Genomic DNA, 15,950 nt, shown 5'->3' with positions numbered 1-15,950 from the left:
GGCACTTTTAGTTTCACTCTGACTGCTTGCAGTTGCTCCCTCGGCTGTTACTTACTTCATTGCATGTTTCGTCGTTACTCGTCACTGGCATTACTCTCACTGACACTATGTGGCAGAGCCCCAGCAGTTGGGAGGGCTCTACTGCCCGGGATGACGCGCGAACACAGAGTAAAAAGATGATCCTCACCACTGGAGCTCCTTTCTGACCTACAAAATTTCCTCACTGTCTCAGCCTACAAGCTATCAAGGCTTGCCAAAGAGGAGGCAGTTTTACCATGTTTGTTGTGTGATTGTACAGCACAAGAAAGATCTCTCTGTCTCTAGTTCAGAAGTAAATCTCAGGGTCATGTGTTCATAAAAAGTGCCCATTGCATATTTAAAAGGACATGTTTTAGAGGAGCTTAGAATATATTCAAATACTTCTTCCTACTTCTCAGGAACTATAGATGTGAAACACAACCAGCTTTAGGAGCGTTGCTAAAATCAACCCTCTCTGAATCTTCCAGGTCTCCGTACAAAGTGATACCTGTTGCCTCTGGACAGCTCTCAGGTAAAATGTCCCTTTTAAACTGAATTTACTAAAGCTGAATTTAAAACATTGACATGTGGAAATTACGTGGCTGTGATGCAAGAAAGATGATGTTGTTGTGGTTGTAGCTACAGCAGAATAAGAAGTGTCTGATCACAGTGTTGTAGAGGAAAGCTAAAAAAAAATGTCTCCAAGTTTCAAAGTATTTGAGGGTGAGGTGGAATGGCTGGGGTCCAGGGGACTTTCACAGTGCTTAGGTCTGGTCTGACTCAGCACCACTGGTGTGCTGGGGAAAGTCTTGCATGGAGCACTGTTTTTTTTCCAGGCAAGGCAGACGGTGTTTGAAAGCCTGTCCTGCTTTGTTAAACTTGTTTGCCTCCCAGCAAGGCTCTGCTGAAAGCTGAGCACAACATTTGAACCCCATGTTATTTCCAAATGGCTGAGGAGAGAGCATAATTTCTGTAGCGGGCATGGTAGCTCTAAGTGTAATAAATATTTAAGTACACCTGACAAGATTAAAGAAGTGCCTGGATGAAAGAGCACATCTGGAACACATTCCACAGCACACAGAGCTGTTGTGTCCCGCAGGCAGGGCTGAAGTGGCACTTTCACCATTTCTCTTTGCCTTCCAGTGTCGTGCTCAGGCCAGTAGCTCTCTGGAGCAGAGCGTTTGCTTGGGGCGATTCTTGTAGAGCATCTGGCTCACGGTCTCTCTCATCCGTGCAACTGCAGTATCCCCTGCCACTCGCTCTGAGGCAGCCTGAGCAAGAGGCCTACCCTGGATGCTGTGGAACCACAGGGGGAGGCTGGCTGCTGAGGCAGGGGCTGCAGGAGGATAGGAGACGTCAGCTGGGGACATAGTACGGAGCATTGAAATGGGAAGATTGGAGAGACAAGGGGCAAAAGGTTAAGATCATCTTGTAAATGTGGTGTGCACAGAAAGAACAGGAGGGAACCAGAAAGTCTGGGGCTGGAAAAAGTAGTTTGCAGGAATGGATGAGGCTCCTGGGATAGGGGCAAGGTGGTTTTGCTGTCTTCTTGTTAATGCTAATTACAAGTTCCACCTCTTCTTCTTGCCTAGGCTCCTGTGTTATGCAAGAAAGCATACTGTCTCACAGCACTGTCTTTTTTTTTAGATAGGGAACCAAAGCCATTCTCTAAGGTACCCATAGCTGCTGCGGCAGAAACATCTGTAGGAAAAGAGCACAGCAAGGCAGTGTAGGAGGATGGGGAACACACACACACACACACGGAGTGGCAACAGCAGGGAGCTTGCGCAGGCAGAGAGCAAAGGCAAATAGAGAGCAAAAAGAACAAAGCTAGGAAACAGGGAAGAACTTTTATCACAGTAAGATTTGTTACAAGCCATAATGAGGTCCTGTGTCGGTGATTGCCGCTGTTGCCAGAAGGAGGTAGTCAAAGCCGAGGGATGCACATGACAGCTAAGGGGAAAGAAGCTGTCTCCTAAACTCTGTCCTAAACTCTGCTGGAACAGCATCACTCTTCTGGTCCAGGAGTACACTACTTGCTTTATCAGATCAGGAAAGGTGTGGTCTTAACTGGAGTGTGTGTCTCTGTGTACCAACTGGTGTGGGGAACCGACAGTGACGTGCCCCAAGACAGAAAAACGTCGGGGAATGGGGCCAGCAGGGCTTTGCTGGGGAATGCCACTGTGTTATACCAGCTGGGAAGCTGAGCGAAGGGCTTTCTAGAAATTCTGCTTATTTTTTTTTTCCTAACATGAAGCTAACCATGTATTTTCATAAGACCATGTATGACTTTTCGCACTCCCCAGGGCCCTCATTTTTCACCCCAGCTGACAGCACATGGCTCTGCTTCGTGCAGAGCGCAGCTCACTGTGTCAGCAAGGTCTCTCTTCCTTCCCTGCATTTTATAAAACAAGGATTTCCAAAGATCTAAGCTGAAAAGGGCAAGGAAAATTCTGGTGGTACGTTGCCAAAGCATAAGACAGAGTCTGCTATGGGAAGAGGAGGAAAGTTGAACTGAGTGTGATGGAACTAATGTTCCTTGGTATCTGTTTCTCTTTCACATGGGTTGTCATTAATCTTAAGCATTCCTGACATTTTGCTGAGAGTAGGAAGGATAAAGAGAGTGGGAAATTGTTCCTCTTCATTAAAAGAAGAAACCCAGCTCTGTTCTAGTCTTCACTTCTTAAACAACTCTGCCTGCGTGATTCTGCTTCCCAAAGCAACTCATCCAAATACCTGCCAAGAAACGGGTCACCCCAATTTTCACAGCAGTGGGAAGTAATGCACCTCCTTTCAGCAGTCTCCCAGGCAGCTGGAAAAGAATGACGCACTCTTCAGTGGAACAAAGGCTGTAAAAGGTGGGACTGGAAAATACAATCCTTTGGGAGGAAAATACAAGCAGTGGCTTCTATCCAGCAGAGGAGATATCCACCGGAGTCCTGCTAAGAAACCGTTCTTCATTTCCTGGACATAGTCATGGGAGAGGGTTGGAATTAAAAAAATCATTATTCCAGTGAGTGTCTGTTGGATGCAGTGGCGACCGCCGTATCACCGTGAGGTCGTCTGTCTGCGAGGCAAAGGCGAGGGCCCAGCTGGAGGCTCTGAGCCTGTGGGGCTCTTGCATCACGTGCTGTCCCTCCTCCTGCGGCCCCTGACCAGAAGGCGCATGGCTATCCCAGCAGTGCATCAAGCCCCCAGGGACAAACTCTTCCTTCTTTCTGGGGTGTTTAAACTCCTAAGCCCATCGAGTGGACATCTTTTCCCTCCCAACAGCAGAAGGGCTCTGGTCTGTGTCCTCATGGTGGAACAGGCTCAAAACTCACAAACCGATGGCTGTGTTGTGGCTGTAATTAGTAAGGTTCAGGCAATCTGCAATATTGCTGGGGATGCCAATTAAATGAAGAAATCCTACTAGCAGCACACTCTTGAGAAATAAAATTGAAGTCTGTTACATTTCTGAGAGCACAGAGGAAGGAGCTATTGTGGGGTTCAAGTGAGCCTGATCCACCGCGGTCCTAAATGGGGGGGGGGGGGGGGAAATACACACAGGGGCTTTCCTACCGCTCCAAAGTTAGGGCAGCAAAGCACACAGTTGGCTGAATGAGCCCTTAAAGATCTCACCAGCGATGTGACCCAAAAGAGTGTAAGATGTGCCAAGCTTAGCCCTAGTTCTCTCTGCACCTGGCTTCAGCTTGTTCTGGTGGGTCCTTCAACACAAGCATCCCCTCATCCCTGGGGAAACCGGCAAGGAAACCCAAAAAGAGCAGTGCCCGGAGAGAGCTCGCCACCTGCCACTCCTCACTCAGCAGCCACAGTGCCAGGGAACCCTGCCAGCATGCGTCCAAACCGCTTGGCCAGGCTGAGGCTGTAGGCAGCGTCTCTGCCTCCCACTTCACTTGCCGTTCAGTTATTTGCCTTTTCAGCTAACAAGCTATCTAGCACTCGCACGGAGGAAAGCCCACAGTCTCTCCTCAGGGTTACGTCAGCTTGCAGCAGGAGAGCTAGCTCAACCAAGGCCTCTGTAGCTCCCTGCTAGAAGGCCCACATCTAAATTGGTGCCAACCCTGCCTTGCCCACCCCTGAGCCCATCAACAACTGCACCAGAGGTCCACGCGGACCACTTTTTCCCCCAAAATGATTAAATACACAATAGCAGATTGCTATTGGTAATGCGACAGAAGCTCGTCACTGTGTCTAAATCTTCTTATGCTGGGATCTCTCCTTTTGGAGGCATATTCACGCTTGCAGCTCAGGCAAGAGTGAAGAGGCAGAGACTGTGAGAGAAAAATCCCCCTCCCACCTGCTGCTCCTTACATGCATCCCACATGGATGCGTGCATCGGGTCGGGGCCAGCTACTTCAGGATTACTCACCTGAGCGGGAACTTGCATGCGACAGCCCAAATTAACCAGAGCTGCCAAGCGAATTTGGCACTCGATATGACTCGATTCACCGACGTGGGCTTGGGCTTGAAGCACACGGCTTCCTGAGGCTTTTGTCCACCTGGCTGTTTGTTTTTTTCAAATTCCTGTGACTGCCCAGATCCAAACAAACCACAGAAAAGTGAAATACAGACAGGAGCCTGAGCCAGAGGCACAAGCACGCATGAGAAAGAGACTGTGCGGCAGGAATTCACCAGCCTGACACTGGCCAGGAAAGGCGGACACCCACCTCCTCCCAGCCTTGCTTGGCCACAGCAGAAAAGGAGAAACCCACCCACCCCCACCAACCCACGCACTCCCTGCTTGCACCCCATTGAGGTTGGCAGGACGGTGAGGGGAGCCGGGGAGGGCGGGAGGATGGAGGTGGCTCCTCAGCCGTAATCTTGGCGGGTAAGATGGGAGAGGAAGAGTGACTGCGGAGCAGGGCAGCGTGAAGCAGAGGGTGCGTGCCAGTGGGTTATAAGCCGTCTGTGTCAGCGCACGCATAACCTGAGCTGCCCCAGCACGTACCTAGTCCCAGCCTGGCAGGGAAGGTGTGCACTCACTGCCAGCCCTCCGATCCGGCCGCGATGGGAGCCACAGGAAAAAGTGCTGCTGCCATGTTCCCCTGCACCTGCTTTCTGCTCAGACCTGCTGGGGACGGGGGCTGCTGGGAGGGGAGACAAAAGGGCTCCTTGCTCTGCGATGCCCTGGCCAAACTCCCTGCTGAGCTTGGCAGGGGCCAGTGGGCAAGGAGCCGAAGTCTCTGCGCCCGCAAGTGAGCACAGGAATGAGCCATGGGAAGCCCGGGGAGGCCTGAGCTGGCCTGTCCCCTGCCTAGCATTACATTATTGCAGCATCTTCTGTGTGTGTGTGGGGGGGGTGTTCTAATTCTCATTTGTCCATTCTAAAATGCCCCACATATTGTGCAAAAATCTGACTTGCTGAACACATGCGTTCGCAAATGTTGCACATTCACGGTGCCAGCAGGGGGGTGAGCTGAGCAGAGGGTTGCTGTTGGCTTTTGGGTTGCTGCAAGCAGGAACCTGGCGACTCTCAGCAAGGTGCACAGACTGCAGCTGCCCATGCTATGTGCAGTAGGGTTTCCTTTTCACAGAAGGAATGGCAGCAAAACAAATGAAGTAACTGAGGGAAAAGGTAGCTGCATGCACCTGGGGTATCAGCCCTGCCCAGAGGTGTAAAAAAAAAAGAAGGTAATGAAGGGAGTAAAAGGACATCTAGTCCTCTTGTTTTACAACGGAGACTAAATGATGTTGGTGCGATGTCTCATTTTCTTCAGAATCAGGGGTTAGCAGAGGTCTTTCCCTCGGAAAAGAGCAGGGCAAAGAAATGGATCTTTGTCTCTTTAAGATGAGACTAACTGCCACTCTTAGTCATATATCTTTACTGCACCCTAGGGTTATAAAAACATACATCTTCGTTTTGAAAGTCTTTTATTACATCCATAAACATCAGATTGCAGCTGACTGTTCCCTGGATGAGAATGTCCTAGCACTCCAAGTGAGTTTTGACAGGGGGAGGGAGTGAAAGTAAGATTTTTATTTTTTTTTTTTTAACTGGAACGGTGTTTATAGGGAACTTGTCAGGCTCTGGCATGCTACAGCCACTGTCAGAGAGCTGAGCAGCATCGAAGTGAGAGGACACGGGTTTCTCTGCTTATTTTCCCTGTTGGACTCGGGTACCATCTCAGGTGCTGCATACGGTAAGCTTTCCTCCTGTCTTAAATGGGACACAGCGTTTGCTTTGTTTCAGCACTTGGGTTTTCAAATGGGTTTTGTGAGAAAACTGAAAAATAGGTCTCTGTGAAAAGAACTAATCTCTTCATTTGCTCTGCTAGCTGCTCCGTTGGGAGCTGGATTACAGAAAAAAAAAAAAAAAAAAAAAAAAAAAGGGAATTAGATCTGAGACTTTCAGGGCACAGAGTGCTTCCTCCAGTTTAGAGACACAGGGGTAACAGCCAAATTGTTTTGAACAGCAAAGTGAATGCTCTTGACAAATATTTCTGACATCTCTAATACCTGAGGAATCATAAAACCTTTCAACAGGTACAAGATCTATTATTTAGAAATACAGTGTAAATGCTGGGCTGTCTTTCTGTCTGATGTGTTTTGCCTGGGTGATTGCACTCGTGAGGCGTTGTGCTCCCTCAGGCAAGTGCAAGAAGTAGCTTCAGAAATGCCATAGAGGTATTTCTACGTAGGGTGTAAATGGGTGTTCTGTAATCTGCAGCGTGTGTATGAGAGCATGCAATGTTTCCACTCCTTGAGCATGAGAAACCAAGAGTAGATCCACGTTGCAGGCATGAGAACAACTGCAGCACAGTGCAGTTTAAATTAGCTGGTGGGGGAAAGTGGGAGCGATCTCAAAACAGTAGCTCACAGCTCAGCAAAGGTGATTTATGCTTCCCCTGTCTGTGTGAATACAGTGCGGACAGACTGAAAGATGGGAAGACATTGCTATCATACTTCTTCCTTCCTAAAGTGCTCTGTCGCTCAAAATCTAGGGTCCTGTTTTAAGGACTCATTTGCTTTTCCCTTCATTAGTGATTGTAATCCTGTGGTGGTCTTGGGAAGGGACTGGGGCTTCACCAGTCTGAGTCTCCCGAGCCAGCTGAAGTGCCTGAATGCTGGAGTTGGCAGCAGGAGGTGGGGAGCTGCTGGCACAAGCACTCCCAGTGCGGCCACTGCTGCAGCAGCTCAGGCAGTGATGGGATCCTGATGGGATCCCCGCGGCAGCTCTGTCTAAGTTATGCTCTCAAGGGAAAAGGGGTTGGGAAACTTTTGCCCTGCTGTGTCCATCCCAAAAAACATGAAGGGCAGACCTCATTTTGCAAGGACAGTCACTTTGGCATCTCATGTTTACCTGAAGTTTACGCAAAGCAGTGAGATCCTTATGAATTCGCACCAAAAAATTGGTCTCCAGTGTAATGTCCCAGTGTAAATCTGACAGGCAAGCTGGGTTTTCTTGCATTCATAAGATGTTGCGTTATTTGTGGGCACTCTGGCACAGCATGTTGGTGGCGTAGAGTTAGTCCTTGTGAGCCAGACCTTTCAAAAGCAGATAGCAATTCTGGGTGTCCCACCCAAGAAATGTGAAAAGGGATCTCCTTTCCAGAGAGCACTGCCTTAAAGCAAGCCACCTCTCAGAGACCCAGCAGCCCCCAAAAAATCTTCTGAGAAACCTTGACTGTAATCTGCACACAGAGGAAGGCAGGTAAGAAGTGGAGTCATTCCCAAACACTGTGTTCAAAGGAACAGAACAACTTTTTGGCTAAATGCCTCACCATCAGAGCTGGAAGTCTGGGGATGCCACTTTGCAGGGGGGTTGAAGGTGTCTTCTTGCCTCTGTCATTTTCTGTTATGCTCCCTCCTATTTTTTTCAGAGAAAGAAGAATTGTTCCAGAATTTATTAGGACAGATTGCTGAGCAATTCTCGAGGTAAGAAGCTGAACACCATTATTAATTTAAAATGCTATTTCTTTCATCAGCCTGAAGTGAAATTTTCATAGGAGGCAGACGGGTATTTAAGGTCTCTTTCAAATCCCACTCTTCCTGTCAAATTTAGGCCTGGTACACATGTTATTTCCTGCTGAGAGCAATACGGTAGCTTAAACCAAAAAGTAATTTGGATGATTATCTTTGATCTAAAAAGGAGATCAAGTGGTAAATATAAATGTTCTTATAGTGCTCTTGCCCTCTTAGGAAGCAAAAGAAATGCTTCCTTGTTGAACAGTCAAATCATCTCATTTGTTTCATTTCTCCCTTTATCACCCAAACATGTCTCTCCTCTGAGAGGACTTCTCAACATCTGTATAGCTGCTTATTTTATTCCAGCTGGTTTCAATAAGACAGATCAATCCCACCACAGCTCAGCAAATCACCAGCACGGCTCAAAAAGAGGATGATTTCAGAGTGTGCAGACACCAAGAAGCTGCTCTTAGGCAAAGCATGAGCAATTTAACTTTGCTTCCCTGGGGGGTACAATAACAAGGCACTGCTGGGAGAGGGGTTAACGAAGTGTTTCAGAGCCACAATACATTCCCAGGGCCGTAACAAAATCGTTCGTTGTTAATTTTTCTGAAAATTAAACTCCGGTGTATTTTCTGCCCAAATTTTAGCATTTCCGTGGAAAATTTTCTTTTCCTTATGGCAACCGTGATTGGCCAGATCAATCCTCTGAAAAATATAGACATTTCTAGCAAAAGTCCTTTGTACCTAGGGTAGGTACAGCGCTAAATGTATAACATTAATACATGAGGGTTTTCTTTTCAGGGTTTTTAAAATCAATGAGCTGAAAACGGAAGTAGCTAATCACTTGGCAATGCTGGAGAAAAAGGTTGAATGTGAGTGTCCCTTTATTCCTATTGCAGTGGGAACTGGTGCCTCAGAAATCCCCCGCCTCGCTGCCCTCACTGTACCCCCACTCTGTCCCTCTCTCACAACCCCTCCGCTCTCTCCCATCGCTCATAATTTGGCCAGCTTTGAGCCCGAAAGGCTGCAGGCCAGCCCGAGGTGAGGCGTGGAGAAGGCAGAAGCCCATGGTGGCACTCACCGATGGGGCAAGGTCGGGAAGGGGCATCTGGTATCGCAGCCACCCGCAGTACCCCCCGGTCTGCCCTTTGAAGGGCGATTGAGCCTCCCACTGTTGAGCTTTGGGCCCAGGGCCACGTCCTCCTGCCACCGCGTCCCCACAGCAGAGGGTCTCCCCCACCCACCTCCCTGTCCCCCACCTCCAAGCCCCCTGGCCTGCCCTCCATGCCCCAGCCCCCCGTCACCTCCCCTGCACCCAGCGGTGACCCCCATGCCTCTGCGCTTAACACACCCGGGGCCTAGCGCTTGCTGCTGCATTTTGTAATTAACCGTCAGGAGGGGAACGCAGCCGCCTGCCTCCCGCCCTAAGTGGGATGCTCGCGCAGGTCAGACACGCTGTCTTGCGGAGACACTTTCTCCTTTCAGAAATGCGTTTGCTGCGTATCAAGCGGTCAGGGGGGCCCTCGCCGCTGACCGAGGCTCAGCGCCAGCCCCGAGACGCGACTGTGCGTCCGCTCAGGGCCGTGTCGCACGGCTTCCCCCCTGCCAGGAAGGGGCCCGAAGCGGCGCGAGGCCCTTCGCCGCAGCACGCGCGCATGACACACGAGGGACGCGAATACAGCGCGGTCGCCAAAGCGTCCATAAACGGGCAGTGTGGCAATGCAGCTGGGAGGCTACGTCTCGTCGTCTCACGAGGCAGTGATTTCGGCTGCAAGCACACAGGGGTTCACCCCTCGCTGGCCGTATTGCCTGGCCGACTGCTAGGCAGCATCAATTTCCCCGCTTGTCCTGTGGGCTAACAGCAACACAACCACACACAGTGACTGTGCAACAAGCAAGTTAAGTTCGTCTGGTCAAAGAGTTCCTTTTCTGGGTTTTTTTGGGGGTTTTTTCCCTCCCCACGCAACATCTGGCTTGTTGTTTTTCAGTATATTATGCAGAACACAGGTCCCAGAAAGGAAGAGAAGGGATATGAATAAGGTGCTGTCACCCAGCACCGTTTTGACACCAAAGGTTACATCCTTGCTGATAAGCAGCATTTAAGTCAGGAGCGGGCAGAGTCTTCCCCAGCACTGCAGCTGCAGAAAGCACTTTCTCACTAGAGCTGGCTGAAAAAAAAAAAAGTTTCTGGTTCATGGAAGAAGTTGTTTTCCCTGACCAGAAGCTACCTTGACCTTGCAGCTGCTCAGTGAGACTGATAACTTTGTCAGCAGGGAAAGGAAAAAATGTCCCTATTCGAAGAGCAGCTGCAGGGGAACCTCTCCCTGAGCCCACCCCAGCCGCAGGCTCCCAGTGTGGTGGGAGCCCTCTGATGACATCCATGGAGGGGGCACCCTGCAGCGTGCCTACCCCCAGCACAGACCTCTGCAAGGAGCTGGGGTAGCAATTCTTTCTTGTCTGCTTGGCTGCTGTTTTTCCCAAGGCTCTGCTGATTTATTCTTTTGTCCAAAACAAAAAATAAAGGGGAAAAAAAAAAAAAGAAAAAAGAAAAATTAGCCTAGTCACTCTGCATTTTCTGTGAAACTTCTGACCAACTGCAGTCCTCAGGACTAAGCACCATGGACTAGAGCAAATGAGGCAAGTGTTCCTGTGGGTCTTCCTATCCCCCTGCCAGCTCAGGCGAGCAACTATCCCAGCGAGCTAGGGACTGCTTTCAGCCACTGTCTCCCCTGATGACCTCCTGGGACCCCTAGCTGCACCGTGCACACACGCTGCCTTTCAGCACTGGCAGCCCACGGCAGTGGAGGGAGATAACGAAGAATTGCATGCTGCTGCCAGCGGGGAAAATTTGCAGGCTTGCACTTTATTGCTGGTTTAGGGAAGGCAGCCTACTCAGAGGTGCCGTGCCACGCAGGTGAACTGAATTCACCGGTCCCCAGACGAGGCTGCTTTCTGTAAGTGGGTCTCACCACTAATGGAAATAGCAGCAGATGCAGCAATCTGCTGCCATTCTGCCTGAGCGCTCACAATCCCATCTCCAGCAGCCTCAGCCTGTGGGAAGGAGCTCCCTGAGTTGCCTGTCTAAAATGCACCCATCTGCTCGAAATCGGACTTCCAGAATTTGCAACAAAGCCAAATCTGAAACATTTTGAAATAATCCCAGGCTTTCGTGTTTAAAAGCAAAACTGTGAAAGAAAGAGAGCATCCAACCTCCCTACTCGAGCTGGGCTCCCAGAGGTTGCTTTAAGAGCTGTCTTTCAGTGCTGGATTCAGCCCAAGAATTTCTTTAGGCAGCACAGGGTCTTTTCAGAAGGTATTTCTTGCTGCAGAATAGTATAATGAGCCCGTAATCAGTGCACATGACAAGGCCATTTATCATTTGCGAGCCAAATGTGAAAAGAATTGTGCTTTTGTTTTGCCTTTTCTCCTACCTCCTTGGGTGATCCCTTTTCCACCACTTTCACATGTGATCTCCAGGATTTCTTCCCCAGAGGGGATGTGTGTGTGAGGTTAAGTGCTCATGACAGCACTACATCTGCACCTCACATAAAATGTTCTCAGCTTCCTTCCCATTACTGTCTAGAGACTGCATCACAGAGATGCGTTTTCAAGGAGACAAATCTTTTAACTTATTTTTAAATCCCATCTAAAGTCTGTGACTTCCCCTTGGAAAATGCATCCACACAGGGCAAGCTCTGTGAACGCTTTGTCCCATGACTTGTCTTACTCTGCTCCAGTGTTTGTGCAGCAGCCCACACATGAATAAGGAAGCTGGCAGAAACCCTTTACAATTTGTAAGCATCTCACATCTACCTTAAGAAAATAATTATGTAAATTCTCTGCTCCCCTGTAGAGGTTTTGGAAGAAAACCAAAGAGATGCAACACAAAATAATGCTCAAGGCTGCCATTTTGCACCATAACTCCTCTTCTCCCTGCAGTTGCCTGCCCCACTGCCCTGTGGGTCTGATAACTCTGCTTTGCTCCCACTGCTTCAAATAGGCACCGGCCACCATTTAGATAGCTCGGCAAATGGGCTACCCGTGAACAACTTCTGGATGAATGCACCGGGGTGGTACATAGTAGCATGGGGCCTGCAGGTCAGCTGCAGCTGATCAGCAGTTGAACAAAGTACCCAAAAAGTGCAGCCAGGTATCCAGAATGAAGATACTGAATAAGCAGGACAGCATCATGCTTGTACCATCCCATTGTGATCACACATAGAAATCACTTACAAGAATGCTAGGCAAAAAGCATTAACCTGGAAATGGGGTTTTTTAAACTGAGGGTATCCCTGTAATCAAGCATAAGTCAAAATCCTTTCCCTTTCTTCTCCTGATATGTGGCATTTTGGACTTGGTTCATATACCTCCCTGCTTTTCCCCTTTCCCAGTTCCAACAGCAATCTTTGTTCTTACTGGCATAAAGAAAACAAAATTCAGATCTCTATTTATCTACAGAGTTGTGCCCTTCCAAGGCAGTTTTTTACCACATACATGCTACCCTCCAGATAAGTGTGATTTAGACTATTATTTTCTAAGAAAGTGACTGAATACTGATTGTACAATTGCACATTTGCTTGAGTTCCCTGAACCACAGCTTGGCCACGCAAACAATGCATTCAGTAAACAAATGATCTGTGAAATGATTGTATATGAATGACATGTACTTAATAAACGGTGCTCTATTATGTCCTTGAGCACGCTGATAGTTCAACGAGAGGGGAAGAAAAGGGAGAACATTCTCATACTTGCACTGTGTTAGGTTCTCATGGCGATGTGGCATGAAGTGCATTGCTGCATAAACAGGCAATCGAACTTTTTGCCTTGTGGCTCTCGTAACTACGTATAAAAGGGAATATAGGATTTTTTGTGCCACATACAGAAACAACCTTTGATTACAAAATTGATTGGTAAAAAGAAGTGACAGTTCTTCAATATCTAAAAAAAAAATAAATTGAAATCAATCATTAGAGCAAAAGTTTTCAACATTTCTCTTTCTCTCCTGCATTTGCACTTTGGTTTCTCTGTATCTAGCAACGCCTCTCAGAGCTCCTTAATGTTCTGCGTGAACTTTCAAATTAAAACCTTTTATCTTAATGGGAATTCTAATCCTACCGGGACGTTTGTGCCTAGCTGCGCTTATCATCCCATCACGGGAGGGGTTTTTTTTGCTCAGGATTTCCTTTGATTTGTGTTCTACGGCAGAGAAGTGAAGGCACCAGAACAGCTGACTGCTGCTAACAATCGTGGAAAAGCTGAGAAGTTATAGCCATTCTGTGAATTAAAATACCGTAGCTATTATCTAAAATTGGCAGCAGAGAATTCCTATGGGTTTTCTAGCTATATTGCTTTGGCAGCACCTGCATATGTGAGAACCCAGGCAGACTGTAAGGGCTTGCTGGCTCACTGGATAACCCCACTGTTCAAGCCTTTTGAAATTTTGCACAATTGTGAAACGAGATCCTTCGACTTTCGCCATGGTAACACCCCTGTTGTTTTCCTTTGTTGACAGTGGAAGGCCTGAAAGTAGTGGAGATTGAGAAATGCAAGAGTGACATTAAAAAGATGAGGGAGGAAATGGCAGCAAGAAGCAGCAGGTAAGTTCTCCTTTGGACCTAACCAAAGAAATAAGCATCTGTTTTCAAACCCTAATGCAATGTTTCTGCAGAATTGAGTTACCTTCTGGGCTTAGAAGTAAAGGAGCAAGGAAACTAATAACCATTAAGGATAGTGGTTTTAATTTAGCACTTGAAGGTCTACAACTATTCATCAGTTAAAACAGCTCGGGCCACGCAAATAGAGAAAAAGGTCTTGCCACAGAGAGATATTTTTCACCATACAGAATGGGAATACTTCATCCAGATTTACTGGGAGGGAGGGAATGGGAAAAGAATTTCTGCATAGTGTGGTGTTTGGTTGGGAACCAGCTAACCCTCAAATCAGCTCCAATATATTCTGGGAAAATATCAAATAAATATGTAGCAGCTCTCCTAATTATGATCTCATGCTATTATAAAACACCCATTTCAAATTCAACAAGAAACCGGGAATTTATTTCCTAATTCAAGGGCTCACTGTGATTGCAAAGCTTGGTTTCGCTGTAATTAAAACAACAGCAGAAAAAATCGCATTTTGTACAGTACGTGGTCTCGGCTGGAAAGTCTGCCCCCTGTGTCACTGAAATATGCCATCAGGACAAACAAATCATCACTGTGAGATTATGAATACCTCTGGGAAGGTTGCTGAAGAGGATATACCGCGTTGCTCAAAGTGTGGGTGAAGGGGATTTTTCTCAGCAAATGTAACTACACTATCTTGGCAGCCTCTCTCATTTTCTTCATTTAGGGTCAAATTCTCTGACCTTTAATCAAGGCTATTTCCTATTGAGGGCAGTGGGAGATTTGCTAAAAGAATTAGGCTTTGTAATCACTGGTTGTTACAAATTTTCTATCCAGATCTGTCAGGAGGCACAGTGTTAATATATTCCTATTAAGTCTAAGGCCAAATTTGGCTGTCATACTAGCATAAATGCAGAGCAACATTGTTAACCTCCGATCTGCTCCAGATTTATACCAGTAGGATGGATTGCAGCTTGCCCTGTGACTTGCATCATTTCTTGTTCAGGTGTGTGAGGAAATCTCAATAGAAAAATCAGAGCTCAGATTGCCAGCAAACACAAAAAATGTACACTAATTTGTGCTGGGTGTGATGCAAATAATGTGTGTGCCCGTGCATGTGTCTTTACTTTTCCTCAACTCTTGTGGGGAGCTGGGAGAGCTGCATTTATGAACACAGTGACACTCAGGCAGGTAGGGAATTAAAAACAAACAAAAAAGAAGTCATGGCAACTTCATATGCGCCCAGTTGCTGCCACACAAGTACGAGACTGTCCTGGCAGCAGCCATGACTCATTTCCGTCCCAGACCTTGTCACCTATACAATCTATATTTTGTAGTGTAAACACCAATCTGTTAACAAGAAAAACAGGAATGGGGAGTGCAGTGTCTGCCCAGCGTAGTCTTTGCTGAGGGCTTGTAGTGAGACATGACAGCCACCAAAAGCCAGAGATTAGCACGGAGCATGATGCGGGACAGCTGTGGTAAAAATGGATGTGGTGCTCGGCAGCAGGCAGGGCTGGGCACCGACACTCACGCTGGCTTTCTCTGCACTCACACTGCATAGCTGCTTTTCCTGAAGCAGGAGCGTAAGTTGCTCTGCTTGGCATCACTTTGTGCCATAACGATGTGGCAGCTACCTGTCACAGCTCTTCTTTGTTGCCTTGAGCTGGGTCTTCCTCCTCCCAGCTCCACAAAAGCTCCTCCTCCTCGCACAAGATTCTGTCCATGATTATCTGTACCCTAAGGGCTTGGGTCTCAAAGCAGCAGCTAAATGTGGATAGGTTCAGTTTATAACCAGGGGCGGATACAAGTCACCTCTTTTTTGCTACAAGACCAAGGAGAGGATGCTCCTTGGTGGCTGGCCATTGTCCAAGAGGGACCCCGTTGGGAGCTGCTGAGGAATGAGCTGTGGTTCCCTATTCCTGAGTGACCACAGCTCTGCAGGAGACATGCCACTAACGTGCAGTGACCCCAGCCTAGGGCTGCTTCACTCCAGAGCAGCTGAGCAAGCTCTCTCCCATTGACATGAGATACGCGCATGCTGTGAGGGAAACGGAGGCATCCCAGGGTGAGTGGAAATGGCTTTGCTCCTGTTTAGACTTGTCATCCCTTGTGCAATGTCATTTGCTAGACAATGCGTTACAGTTGCAATTAGGGATCACATCTAAATGTAATCAATGTACATAAGCATGTGTGAACGTGTATATTCCTTCAATAATATCACAGTGTACAAAGCTGTATCCTTGTACGTTTACGTATTCCTACATTTGCTGTTGCATCACCAAATGACAGAGTAAGGATGAACAGCTAGGTTTATGAAAGTCATTACGCACAGTGAACTGTGCATCTCTCCTCTTCAGAAAAGCAAAGCAGCCCCACTTGCATCCACTCAAATTGCTTTTT

The 15,950-nt window shown here is 47.8% G+C and overlaps 1 protein-coding gene across 4 annotated transcripts in view; it reads left to right on the top strand.

Moving 5' to 3' along the window:
- The window catches only part of PDE9A (phosphodiesterase 9A), a 49,372-nt gene that overhangs the window by 14,897 nt on the left and 18,525 nt on the right, over window positions 1-15,950 (top strand). For 2 of the 4 annotated variants that reach the window (XM_086479188.1, XM_086479098.1), the window contains 4 exons: window positions 507-550; window positions 7,842-7,896; window positions 8,731-8,801; window positions 13,442-13,526. In XM_086479188.1, the coding sequence (XP_086335314.1) occupies window positions 507-550; window positions 7,842-7,896; window positions 8,731-8,801; window positions 13,442-13,526 (255 nt within the window). The remainder of the gene's footprint in view (window positions 1-506; window positions 551-7,841; window positions 7,897-8,730; window positions 8,802-13,441; window positions 13,527-15,950) is intronic. The other 2 variants (XM_086479344.1, XM_086479266.1) reach the window with 1 other exon arrangement.

This window comes from Leptosomus discolor, chromosome 1 (genome assembly GCF_034619465.1).
Source record: "Leptosomus discolor isolate bLepDis1 chromosome 1, bLepDis1.hap2, whole genome shotgun sequence".
Taxonomy (NCBI): domain Eukaryota; kingdom Metazoa; phylum Chordata; class Aves; order Leptosomiformes; family Leptosomidae; genus Leptosomus; species Leptosomus discolor.
This window is presented reverse-complemented; position numbering and strand designations above follow the sequence as displayed.